Below are 13339 nucleotides of genomic sequence, written 5' to 3' on the forward strand. Positions count from 1 at the left end.
AGCTTAGTACTGCTCAGTTTGGGAGATTATTAAAATAGACCCTGGACTCAAGGACGGCCATTAACAATTGAACTTTGATGGAATGCATACACGAAAAAATGAAAACTACAAATCAACTCAATACACAGCAACTGGCGAAGACGAGTTTCACCAAGAAAAGCTGGCTAAAGTTGAAGTATCTGTTGTCAAAGTACAAGCGAGGTCGAGGAATCGTTCGCAGGGTTATGCCCAAAATTGATTTGGTTAACAAGAAGGTCACACAAGTGAACAAAGGCGATGTGAAACTGGGACGTTTACTAGGAGCGGGAGGTTTCGGATCGGTGTACTTGGGAGCCTACAAGGAGCACGATGTCGCAGTGAAAATTATGAACAAACAGTGTAAAAACGTCGCAGCCCAAGAAGAAAGTTTCAAGGCGGAACTTCATGTGTTAGACTTTGAACACCCGAATATTGTGAAAACCCTGACCGCCATTCCGCTGGATACATTTGAGGAGGGTGCATGGATCGTAATGGAGTACGCCGGAAGTAAGACTCTACAAACGATGATCAATCACGAGGAGCTGAGTGTCAAGACAAGAATCAAGTTCGCCTTTCAGATGTCAGACGCCCTGCGCTACATCCACGATAACCACGTGTTACATCTAGACCTGAAGCCCGCCAACATCCTCATCACCGCCCGGGGAGACATCAAGATCGCCGACTTCGGCTGCTCACAGAAAGTGGAGGTTGATACGGGGCTGGTGAGCCCCACACAGAGGTCTCTCCTAACGGGCACCTTTGCCTACCGCGCCCCAGAACTCCTCAAGGGACAAGTACCCTCATGTAAAGCGGACATTTATGCTATGGGGGTGACCTTGTGGCAGATGTTAGCGCGGGAAAACCCGTACGGGAACGAAAATCAGCATGTGGTGATATTTAGTGTAGTAGCGTACGGACACCGCCCCTCCCACCCCGATATAGAAATGGACCCATTTGAAGAGTGTTACCGTGACCTGTACAGTCAGTGTTGGTCGGTGTCTCAGTTAGACCGACCCTCCGCCATGGAACTATACGAGACTCTGAAAATCTGGAAGAAATACATGTAACCTTGGTGATCGTGTCTTCCCAAACATTGCTGGACTGTGATATTTTGTGTGTATTTTTTGTGCGTTGAGACTTTATATTTATTTATTGTGCTATTGCACGTTGTTATTTTATGCTATATATACATTTATTTTTTAATCCCTTTTACACTATTGTGTGGACGTAAGTGGCCGATCACACCCTGGACTGACCGGTGTGATATTAAACAAGCACTGTTTCTATACATACGTTGTTTACTTAAGGGGGGTTTATCTCTTTTTGTTACACATTTATATTGAATTGTACATAGTTTATACACTTTTTTTTCTGAAAGTGCTATGTTGCTACTACATTTAATAAACTTTCTACACTTGATGATTGACTCTGCTATTGTATAACAATAAGTGACTGTTGTAAACATTGGAGAAAGTTAAACAGTGACCATTTTGCTTTTACAGTAGTCTTAAATATACAAATCAAAAGGTTTATTGTTCAAAAGATGTTCTTTTGTTAAGTATAGGGATGTTTATTCAAGAGATGATAAAATTATATATATATTTTTATATCGCGACCTCACATGCGAGATGAAACAGCGGGAGTTCGTCCTCAGTTTTCCAACAGAGTTATCTCCCGCTGTGTATTGCCTCTGGCATTTCCTCAAAATATCGTAAGGTTGTTAGGAAAAATAAGCACAACAGTTATGTGTACAAGAGATGAACTTGCATACCAGAAATATATTTAAAAAGAATGAAAAAAAATGTATTAAATAAATTTTAAAAAATGTCCTTTTTATAAAATTGTGAATATAGACGAGTGTGGTCTGCATATGATAGGGACTTTGATTTACTTACATTGTATGACAGCAAAGCAATGATACATTTATACAAAACTTTGGGCCCCATCCCTGCCCCCCCCCCCCCCGGGGGCAAGTCTGTCCGAGCTGAAATATACCCCGTATAAGGACGTCTTTATTCAAAGTAGTTCTTGAAAAGTTTTAAGTTAGTTTCTGGATTTTTCCAACTTGAGTTCCTTGATATATTAATTTTCACTTATTTTCTTACACACTGTTGTAAATGATCCGCACATTGGAGAAATTTAAGTGTTCAAATGAACAAACACTTTTCATAATAATTCCATAAAATGGCTGCATTTCATTTCCGGAATTTTTTTTGAAATTTTCAGTTTTTCATTTCCGACATTTTATAGTTTTCATTTCCGACATTTTCAATTTTTTTTTCGTTCTATAAGACACTGGTGAGTGTTGTGAATTTTCGCTTATCTCCTTTTCAAATGTTCATTTTAAGTTTGAAATCAGATATGTTAGGATGGAAATTATGAGGCATATTTTGAAAATGTGGTTTGAAATAAATTCTTTTTAAAATTCCATTTCCACCTACTTGGTTAACATTAAATTGCCGGAGAGGTACCCCGCAAAAATTCCGGAAATGAATAAAAATAAAAGTCGGAAATGAAAATAAAAGTCGGAAATGAATTTAAAAGAAAATGTCGGAAATGCTATGCAAAATGAAATGCAGCGCATAAAATATGTGCTTGTTATTGCCCATTTTTCAACTTATTATGAAAAAAACCCCTCACTAACATCCGTGATATTTTTTGGAGATATTTTGCGTGTGATTGAGACAGGACTTCCTGTTTTTAATCATTAGTGCAACACAACGCCCTATAAACTATTAAAAGTAATTATTTAGTAGAACAACATAAAATGTTTACCCCCCCCCCCCGAAAAAAATTCACAAAACTTTAAAATTAAAACAATAATTTAATGACAGTATGGATATGTAACATTAAAGAGACCGAGACTGTCAGCCAAACTAATACTGTTATATGTATATGATAAAATACACATTTATATGGTATAACTGAGATATTCAACAACCGAAGTCATCAGTAATACATATTCCTGTTTTTAACAAATGATCAGGTCCTCATGTTTATTTCAATGAAATTAAAATTACCGCGTGTATTTTCAAGTATACACCAAAGCACCACCAATGACCTGTATTAAAAAAAACCTCAGGTAATGTTATCAAACAGCCAATCTCTTGATAAAAGGCACCATTGAATCGCAGATTATAATTCAACTAAGTATTCACACACCAGTGCTTGTACAGTACTACATGTTAAGGGGGTTTGCACCCTGATGAAAGTCCAAGTATTCTCACTGGTAATGCATCGTGCAATAGGCTCAGGGGATTAAATTTTGCACTGTATAAACTGAAGGTCTAGAATATGTCTAACAAGCTATGGGTCAAGGGTATATGTCTAGAAATGTGAAGAGCAATATTGTGCACTGGGTTCAGGAATAGCCACAAGTTAATCATATTCCAGGCAACGCAAAGAGTTTTTTTTTTAGGAGATCAAAGGCTAGCTTCCAGTTCACCAGAAATTAAGAGATTCGTTTGAGCCAAAGTCTGTTGCGCCAGGCGGGAACAGTTTGTACCAGTTGGTAGACTGATGCATTAGATCAAGGCCATCAAGCTTGACCACAGCTTCGCCTAGTGACTGTTTTTTGTCAAACGCCCCGTGTCGAGCCCACAGAATCACCTAAAATAAAAAAAGCGGGAAAATGTTACAAAAAGGTAAAAATGCTTTTTTGTACAATATTTTGTATGACTGATACAAAAAATGCCTATTTATGGGGCCTTAATGTATAAACATATTATTGGCACACTTACTTTACTTATCAAGATATGCCATATATTACCAGTTCCCATACTTTAATAACATTATATTTCATTTATTAAAAGCCTACATTATGTAAAATTCGTCAACAGACTAAAGCTTTGGAGTTGTTTTTGTAGGAGGTACTGTACCTTTATTAATTGCCTGGCCATATATATTACATGTACATACCTTTATTGCCCAGCCATGTATATTACATACCTTTATTGCCCGGCCATGTATATCACATACCTTTATTGCCCGGCCAAGTATATTACATACCTTTATTGCCCGGCCATGTATATTACAGGCGGAGTACTTGATTGTACGGCGGAAGAACGGACTAAAGGAAGCCTTCACGGTGTGTGTTTTCTTCTTTTGAATAACCTTAGATCCGCCTACCAAATAGGCTTTCACATATGTATCTGTCAAAAATACAATTCACCATTTTACACAAACGTAACTGGCTTGATAGAATAGTATGGTTTACTGTACTTATTCAATGAAGACTATAAACAATGTACACGACCTTCAGAATATTTTTGTATCCAAACATATTATCACAACAATGGATATTGTCAACCTTATCTGTGATGTTTGATTCTGACTCTAAAGAATAAAATTAAATCTAAATTTATCTGCAATTTTTTTTTTGAGACTTATTTTTTTCGAAAACGGTATAATTATATAGGTGACACGAATTAGCTAAGTATGAGAATCAATAACCAGTGGTAACCTGAAAACTTATTTGAGAGAGAGAGAGAGAGAGAGAGAGAGAGAGAGAGAGAGCGTACCTGGTGGACTACTCTGTTGATTCCTGTTGAGGTCAGTGACGTTGATAATGTCCAGTTCTAGCTGACCTTTGGACACCATGAAGGCCAGTCTAATTGTGCCACATATGGACGTTTCTGGAAAGAGGAATTATTTCATTATTACAATAAACAGCGTATGAAGTTTATTCTCAGGTTTTAAGTTCCCGAATTATTTTTTCAGTTTAGACTACATATATGTATATGTTGGATCGGGGAACATCATTTTTTTTTTGTCAAATGTCATTAAAACCTCAAGGCAGAGCAAAATATTGTAAAATCTGTGCTTATTCAATCAGAGAAATCTGATAGAACATTTTAACTACACAGATAAACAAAGCTAGAGGAACATACTAGTACGTTAAAATTCTGAGGTAATTTATTCAAGTCTGTGTCAAAATGGTTTATATTTTAACATGGAGACTTGAATTCGAACCTGCGACGTAACGATCAACTCCTTACTCTGCAACTAGAGCAAACGCCCTAGCCGCTACGCCATGCGGGCAACTGAAAATGACAGTTATGCATGGTCCTGGGGCATGCTTCTATCAATAACCTTAACTTTTTGATCCTGAACTTTGATAAGTAATGTTTAAATTGAATAAGAGCTGTGGGACACGGAGACCGTTCCTTCAGATGCAACAGTATAAACCGAGATCCCCTGTCGTAGTAGGTGCTGGCACTGAAAAGATCCCTCACTGCTCAAAGACCGTAAGTGCCGAATACAGGTCTAAATTTGCAGCCCTTTACCGGCAAGTGGTGGCTTCTCAATACGAGGGGAAAATTCTCGGGGGGACGTTAAACAAGCAAACAAGCAAATATTGTCAGTTACAAAATTTAGCGATAACCTCTTGTTTTCAGGGGAGGGGATACTGGTATCTTCATCATTAAACAGTTTAGGATTTATGGTGCTGTTCTCTTTGGTTAAAGATAAAATGGTGGGGATCATGGAACTTACCGCTTGAAGGTTTCGGGGGCACTTGTCCTGGCCCCAGTAGTGACGTCACGTCATTCCCATCTGGATCGAGTCTCCCGGAAGTAGTACAGACACCGCTACTGGAAACAAAAGGAATTGAAATATATATCTATAAGCCAAAGAAACAACACAGCAATATTTTAACACTTATTGACATACTGGTATTCTTACCTGGCCTCGTTTTCACCGCCGCTATCTTCCTCGTCCCCCAGGAAGTGACCAGCGCTGTCCCCCGTGTTTAACGGCTGTGGTGGCTTACCGAGCTCCTCTGTACCTGAAATCATCCCCCACAATCAATAAAGATGTCACCATAACTAGTCAAGGAAATTTGTACACATTGGATTCTGCCCTTTCACACGATTTATCCCCCAAGAAAGATTAAACATGTACTGTGCAATACCAATGCTTGTATTAAAAATTACTTAAAATCTTATCAGTGCATCCTATAGGCATTAAATTTAAAAAAAGACATACTTAGTCTTGTGCATACATGTAGTACTATCTTTAACTTGATTATTAATAAGATTTCATTATTAAACACAGGGGAAGTATCTAATGGGATCTTTTCACCAGAAAGTCTTGCATCATAAAACAATATAATACTCTGTCTGGCTACTTGAGAGACTTAACTACAGGTGCTCATGGAACCCCCAATATTTTCATCCCCCGAGATTTTTTTCATGCCGGTAACTTGTTCTTCGAGCGCATATTTCAAATGTGTTGAATATGAATGATCAAAAAAGTACATAAAATAATCTTTTAAAAAATATATGTTGCAAGTACCTCAAAGTTTTAAATACGGCGAACATGATTAGAAAAAAGTTAATTCTATGTTCTTTCTTTCTTTTTTTTCATATTGACCACTCTGTAAATATATGCTGGAAAACAATTTATCTAAAAAAGGGGGAAAATATCCCAGGTGTATAATGGGAGATGGGTGGGGGAGGGAATTTATCTATAAAGAGGGAAAATTTTCGGGGTGTACAATGAGGTGGGGGATCTGCCCACACCTGTGGATTTGACTTCACCTGACACGGTGCTGACAGCTGATCTTCGGCTGATGGGGGACGGATTATCGTAGACACGACCAGACGTCTCCAGGGTAGCATCAGACACACTGGAACTGCGATTGGACAGTTTGTCTTTCCGGCGGTCATCTGTATATCATTATATAATAGTAAGATCACTTGTCAAAACGAACAAGTCATTCTTTTGTTGTTAAAAATAAAAAAAACAAAAAACAAAAAACCAAGGATCCATATCAAACAATTAAAACCGGATTTTTGATAAATTCAAACACATATTGTATTTTACATCAAATGAGTAAATTAATCAAATGTTCTTATAAACAAACAAAACAAAATCGTGATAGACTCGAAGTAGTGACACTGATACGTACACATGCTGTGTCTCCGACTGTCGCCCGACAAGGCAGACACCTTAGACATGGCGTTAGACACCCTCTTCCGAACTAATGTCGTTATACTGCCGCGGGTTTCTCCTTCAACAAGTAAAATACTAGTAACATCAGAAGGATACAGTTCAACTCTTTAAACCGAACTCGTACATACCTCTAGTCGAGCGATAGATTATGAAAAAAAAAATTCAACGTATAGAGAATTTTACTAAAATGCTAACCTTAATTTAACAGTATTCCAGCAATCGCTGGTCCAGCAGGTGAATTAGTATTACGTGTGATAATGCACATTACACCTGAGGCCTGTTCAACAGAGTGAACGTTCGCGAGCGCTCGCCAAAATTCCTTATCTTTCCAACAGAAATGTTCGCGAGCGCTCGCGAACGTTCGCTCTGTTGAACAGGCCTCTGTACAACAGCACAGTGAGGACTTACCCCCGAGATGCATTGATTCCTCGGACGCACTGATGGGGGACAACTGGGGGGAGTTCGGGACTGACTGTGTTACATTAAGTTTGAACCTCCTGTCTCGGCCTACAATAAAACGACGTAGAGAAAAAAAAATGCCCGGATCTAATACAAAACAATCACCTATGTTCCGTTAAAAGACTTTATTGGGAAGCGTCAGATCTTAGTTTTACATCGTCTCCGCCCTGTTCCCCTACAGTGTAATCTTCACGAGACACTTATATTGACGCGTTAACTTCTTCCAAAAGAAAAAAGAAGGGCTATACTTCCACTTTAGAAATGAAATACATTCTTGCGCACATTGAGAAAAGTTGTTTTGTATGCATGCATTACAACATGTATTTAATACAGGAAATTGCATAGTAAACAGAGTACAGTATGTGTGCAAACAGTTACATTTGTGGAATTCCCTGAATGGAATCAACTGTGCAAAGATGCATCATATCCCTGAATGAGATCTTAATGAAACAATGTATATCAAATCTTTAGAAAATAAAATGTTAAGAGTTGTCTAATTTTATTCTCCCCGAATCTATTCAAGAAATTATACCATTAGTAAATCCACTGGTCACGTGGTATCTGTCGTCACAATGCAGGGGTTCCCTCCTAGGAGAAGATTGCACACCGGGACTGGTCGACCAACTTGACCCATCATTAATTGACGTAAGGGGACTAGCAGTGGTCACGTCAGAAGACTCTTTACGCTTGCGCACCGGAAGAGGGGAACTATTTTCGTCATGGTCCTGAAGGTCGTAATTATGGACCTGATTGTCCAACTGTAGGTCACAAAAATCAAGAAGAACCTCCCCCAAGAACAGGTAGTTGTCATCTACTACTGTCCATAGTGTTACCTCTAGGGACAACTTCCTCAACTGACAAAATATAGATGGTACAGTAAATGACTATATGTTCTGCAATAAATCAAAGGAACAATCTAACTATATAAATGACGTTATTTTCTACGTCAAAGGAGCATGTCAAAAAAGGGAAAAAAAGAAAAACAACCGAAGAACTACCAGTATCATTGAAAGTGAATAAAGACTTGAGAAACTGATTATAAGTGATCACAGTGGCATGATGATTTAATATTTTTGAAAATGGAGAGGCACATTCCTTAAGAAAAAATAATAAATGTATAGCAGAGAGAAATGGCACCTCTTGTTGGTAGATGTCGTGGAAGTTGAATGTCTCGTTAAAGTTCGGATTGGCTGTGTTGTACTGAAGCTGGGTTTGATGCATGGGAAAACAACTGTGGAATGTAGAAAGAAAATTCAACATTCAACCTTTATTTCATTATATTTGTACACGTATCACTTAATTCTCTGAATATCTCTATCTTTGTCACTTGTAACAGGTGGATATTACATATTTATTATACTTGTGGAGAGGGGACTACCCCCGCCCCCAACCCCCCGAGAAAAAAAATGCTGAAAACGTCTTGTGTTCCGAATGTATAACGCATACATAACGCAATTTGATATTGCATCAGGACAAATGATACTGCAAAATCACAAGAGTTACTTTTATTTAAAGATTTTCCAAAATACTGACTGTAATCGTGTTTGATAAATTGTGGATTCCTATAAAATGAAAAGCCATTTAAATAGTAAATATATTAAGAGGCACCATACGATTAATCAAGACTAAAAAGTATAGTTTTTTTTTTCAAAAAGCTTTGCCGTCTTTAGCAACAATATCGGGCCGTATTATTTTTGAATACTGTAGCTCTTAAGCTTGGCTTCAGCTTTTTACAGATATAAGCCCTATCATATGAACGAAGGAAAGAAGAATTAACACAATTTCAATGCAAGCCAAAAAAGACCATTCTGCTAACCATGGAAATAAAGAAAAACTGTATAATAGTTTGCTAAAAAAAAGTTTAAATATGCAATTTTATTTTGTTCGTTTTGTCGATTTTTTTAAAGATTGAAAATCTTGAAAAAATTAATAAGCCGTTCGAAAATTAGAGAAAAGTATCTACCTTTCTCCATTGCCCTGAACAGCATTTTCACATCATAAATTTCCTATCAATAACAATAGAAAGGAAGTGAATAGTCTGGAGACTGTATAATTTTTAACTATGTATATCGTCTTCCATGAAAGATCGTAATGAAATACACACTAATGTCTTGTTTGTTATTGTACGAACAGACTATTTGCATTTAAGATAGATTTGTTAGTTTAACAAAAACAGTTTAACCCAAATAATCCAGTCGTTACATGTATATATATAGATATTCACTAGTATCATGGACCTATATACTAATGTTAGTATATAGGTCCCTGCTAGTATCAGTGGATTTTTCTTCAATGAAATGCTATAAGGAACATTCTTAACCTTATCACGGCGCAAGAATACACAATGGGAACTACATACACTTTCAATACATTTGTTACACCATAATGTGTATTGTTTTTGCCTAATTTAAAACTTAAAAAAATTACCCCGTTAAAAAAATGTTTTACGGTGTGACTGTTGGGGCGAGCGCAGATGTAGCATCAAAAACCTTTGCACAACTTACACTTGTAAAAATGTGACTGATCCGCGTCTTCAAACAGATGTCAACACAGTCTACACTATCACTTGACATGACGTTATGTAAGTTGCATTTCCGTAACGAAGTTGAAATAGGCTTCGTGGAAGTTTTTAACGAAAGACATTGTAGAGTAGTTGCAATTATTACCGCCTTCTTTGGAAGACAATATACAGAGTTTAAGTATTTTACGTTCTTCGGACTATGATCTTCTATAATTGATAGAAAATGCATGATGTGATAATTTTCAATTATTTCATTGGTTAAAATGCTATGCTAGGCAAGGTAGACAATTTTCTGGTGATCTAATTTTCGTACGATTTAACAATTTTTCCAAGATTTTCAATCTTAAAAAAGTGGACAAAACGAACAAAAGAAAAATTTCAGTAAATGAAATCGACACTTCATTTTTAAAGCAACTGAAGTTTTTCTATATTTTCATAATTAACAGAAAGTTCTTTATCTGCATGAAACCATTGAAATGTATGTTTATTCTTTTTTCCTTCATTCATATGGTAGGGCTAATGTCTGTAAAAAAGCTGTTGAAGAAGTACAAAGCCAAGAACTACAGTACTCAAAATAATACAGCCTATTAAAGGTGTATGTCAGTTTACAGTTTAAGGGTGTTGCTAAAGAAGGTAAAGCTTTTTGAAAAAAAAAACTGTACTTGTTTTTTGTTTCTTTTAAGCGCTCTGCAAGAATTAAACATTTACGATAACTGTAGGCCTGTTATATTCGCCATTATTATACTTCTGTTAAAATGTTTCCTATATAAAGTTAAGAAGGTAAAATAACTATCTTTATAGTCTCAAAATTCCCACACATAGCAAAGCTATACCCCGGGATATAGTTTTTGCTATCCACCCCTCGGAAAATTTTCATGCAATTTTTGCCGTCATTTTTGATTTCCTGTAATCAATCTATAGACTTATGATGTCATACTGACTTCAGTAGCATTGTGACGTCATCAGGATTTCAGCTCATTCTAGCAGTGTTATCTTATTCCAGATACTTGTTCAAGACTTTTTAAATTTTTTTTTCATGTTTTTACTATAGAACTGTAGTATCAGGTAAATCCAACCCTCAGAAATTATGATATACATCAGTATAATAAAACACTTATCCACTGGCTGTGACTGGGATAGCTCTTTTATCAAACCCTTGACAGGAACTATTCCCCTCGGGCAAGCCCTCGGGGAATAGTTCCTGTCGTGGGTTTGATAAAAGAGCTATCCCACTCACAGTCAGTGGATAAGTGTATATTATTGCATGGAATGCTAGTAGTGAAAGAATTCTGGGAAGGTTTCACATGAAAATTTGCTTGACGAATATACAGATTTCAATTCGAATTTTCTCTGTTCTTACACGTAAGTCTATTGAGCTTGCTGCGCTCACTATAACATTTTTACGATTAAAACTTAATTATCTTTTTTTCCAATATTCAATTGCGTTAAACTTTCCCTTTCTAAACAGCCTTGGCTCTTCAGTCTACTAAGCTCTTCCGTCTACTACCCACTCTAGTTCTAAAATGCGCTGAAGTTATCGTAAAGATGAAGAGAAATTAAAATTTATAAAGAGAGAAAATGAGAATGAAGGTAACCAAAAGCTTATCTCATGGGTCAAACAACAGTCTGGCCGTGTCGACAAATTATCGTACCGCGCTAACGTGTGGTATTCATCTGTCGGCACGGCCAGGTGCTGGTAAACGACCGACGACATCCAAAAAATAACTCTGTCAATGAATTACATCGATTACTAGGCTTAGCTATTAGAAGGCGCTGAATTTCAAATAGTTCAAGTGTATCTTACCCACGATTGGGCAGAATGTGTACCATGACGACAGGGTTTAGTGACGTCAAGGGATCAACAGAAACAAGATTTTCAGCGCTAATCAGTGTGATCGACAAACAGGAATCCTCGTGCGACACTAACATGCGCACGCATCCACTCACGTTACGATCCTCTTTCTTGATTTCAACCTTAAATATATGAAACTTCATTAAAACATCAAAGTCAGCAAATTCCCCAAACAGTCGATAACTGGCTTACTGATAAATAATGTACTGAATCCTGTTGTATAGAATCAGTTATTGTAAACGAAATTAACAAATATATAACTAAACTTACAAACTGTCTACTAAAGATGTTACATAAAACTATCCTTGGCAACTGTTCACTAAAGCTGTTTTAGATTTTACCAGTGTTTTTGTTTTTCTTTTACCGTTTTTTTTTTTTTTTTTTTTTTAAATTCCGGCTTTAAGATTTTGTTTTTGTTTTTTTAATTTTACCTGTTTGTTTGTTTTTAAATTTTACCAGTTCATTTTTTTACCGATATTTGTTAAATTTTACCGGTATTTGTTTAATTTTACCGGTGTTTTTGGAAGCATTCTCCTCTTTCGGGTGAGATTCAGTGTTGTAGGAGGCGTGGCGCAGTTTGAGCGATCGTCCGACCCTCGTGTCGTTGTGCTGTCTGAAAAAAATAAAATATAAGCATTCTGAGAGTATTGCATTAGCAATACTAGTCCCCTACCGGCAAGTGTAATCTGGTTCCCGTTAAAAATTGAAAATACCATAATTCCGTCAAAAATCAATGAAGCGGAACGAAATGCAAACCTGATCTATCACTCATCAAGGTAAAGTTACATGCCAAAAATCAGCTCAATATCTGCAAGCGTTTAGAAAAAAAGAAATGCGGAAAACTCTGAAAAATTGAAAAGGTTGTAATTCCATCAAAAATCATTGATCAGAAGCGGAACGAAATGCAAACTTGGTCTGTGACTCATCAAGATACACTCACATACCAAAAATCAGCTCAATATCTGCATGTGTTTAGAAAAAAGCGCGGAAAACCAAGTGGGACAGACAGACAGAGGGACAGACAGACAGACGGACGGACAGACTCAGAGGAAACCTATAGCCCCCCCCCCCCGGTTTCACCGGTAGGGGACTAATAATGGTCTGTAAGTCTGCAATACGAAGATATACACGATCGTAAAACGTACACTGCAGAAAACTTTAGTAAATAAATATACAAATGTATTGACGTTTTACTCTAGAATTTGGTGTAACCGTGTCTTGCTATAAAACATGTAGATACTCACATGGTAATGTGTTTTCACACGTGTTAGTACTCATGTCTTCGTTGTCACTGAAACTGAAACCATATACAAGTCATTTCATTGGCTAATGCCATTTATACTGAAATATCACAATATATTTTATGATTATTATAACCTGGTCGTGTGATGTACTACTAGCAGCTGAACCACGTCTGAACTTTGACCTATGACATCCATGGATTCCTCGAGAGTTGTCCCCATTAAAGATTTGCCGTTCCAGAGGAGTATTTGATCTCCTAAATAAGATCAATCAAATACTGTAAATCAAATGAG

At 36.9% G+C, this 13339-nt stretch overlaps 2 protein-coding genes across 2 annotated transcripts in view; one reads left to right on the forward strand and one right to left on the reverse strand.

The window, feature by feature from the left end:
- Nucleotides 1-1412, forward strand: LOC133200956 (serine/threonine-protein kinase mos-like). Its single transcript, XM_061336770.1, has one exon. The coding sequence runs from the start codon at nt 78-80 to the stop codon at nt 1083-1085; it is 1008 nt and encodes a 335-aa protein (XP_061192754.1). The 5' UTR covers nt 1-77; the 3' UTR covers nt 1086-1412.
- Nucleotides 1413-2822: 1410 nt separating this feature from the next.
- Nucleotides 2823-13339, reverse strand: part of LOC133200802 (regulating synaptic membrane exocytosis protein 2-like) — a 29974-nt gene continuing 19457 nt past the window's right edge. Inside the window, exons 8-21 of the mRNA XM_061336605.1 lie at nt 13182-13302; nt 13049-13101; nt 12317-12417; nt 11757-11926; nt 8569-8662; nt 7964-8285; nt 7381-7479; nt 6929-7030; nt 6558-6686; nt 5701-5803; nt 5512-5606; nt 4539-4652; nt 4027-4169; nt 2823-3627 (exon numbers count right to left, since the gene is read on the reverse strand). Of these exons, the coding sequence (XP_061192589.1) occupies nt 3460-3627; nt 4027-4169; nt 4539-4652; nt 5512-5606; nt 5701-5803; nt 6558-6686; nt 6929-7030; nt 7381-7479; nt 7964-8285; nt 8569-8662; nt 11757-11926; nt 12317-12417; nt 13049-13101; nt 13182-13302 (1814 nt within the window). The 3' untranslated portion in view covers nt 2823-3459. The remainder of the gene's footprint in view (nt 3628-4026; nt 4170-4538; nt 4653-5511; nt 5607-5700; nt 5804-6557; nt 6687-6928; nt 7031-7380; nt 7480-7963; nt 8286-8568; nt 8663-11756; nt 11927-12316; nt 12418-13048; nt 13102-13181; nt 13303-13339) is intronic.

The sequence above is a fragment of the Saccostrea echinata genome, unplaced genomic scaffold, assembly GCF_033153115.1.
Source record: "Saccostrea echinata isolate AGI-Se365-2 ecotype Australia unplaced genomic scaffold, CSIRO_AGI_Sech_v1 ptg000041l, whole genome shotgun sequence".
Classification (NCBI taxonomy): domain Eukaryota; kingdom Metazoa; phylum Mollusca; class Bivalvia; order Ostreida; family Ostreidae; genus Saccostrea; species Saccostrea echinata.

Bases quoted from the DNA above. Each gene is read 5' to 3' on its own strand.
- LOC133200956 (XM_061336770.1), top strand. From the start codon at position 78: ATGGAATGCATACACGAAAAAATGAAAACTACAAATCAACTCAATACA.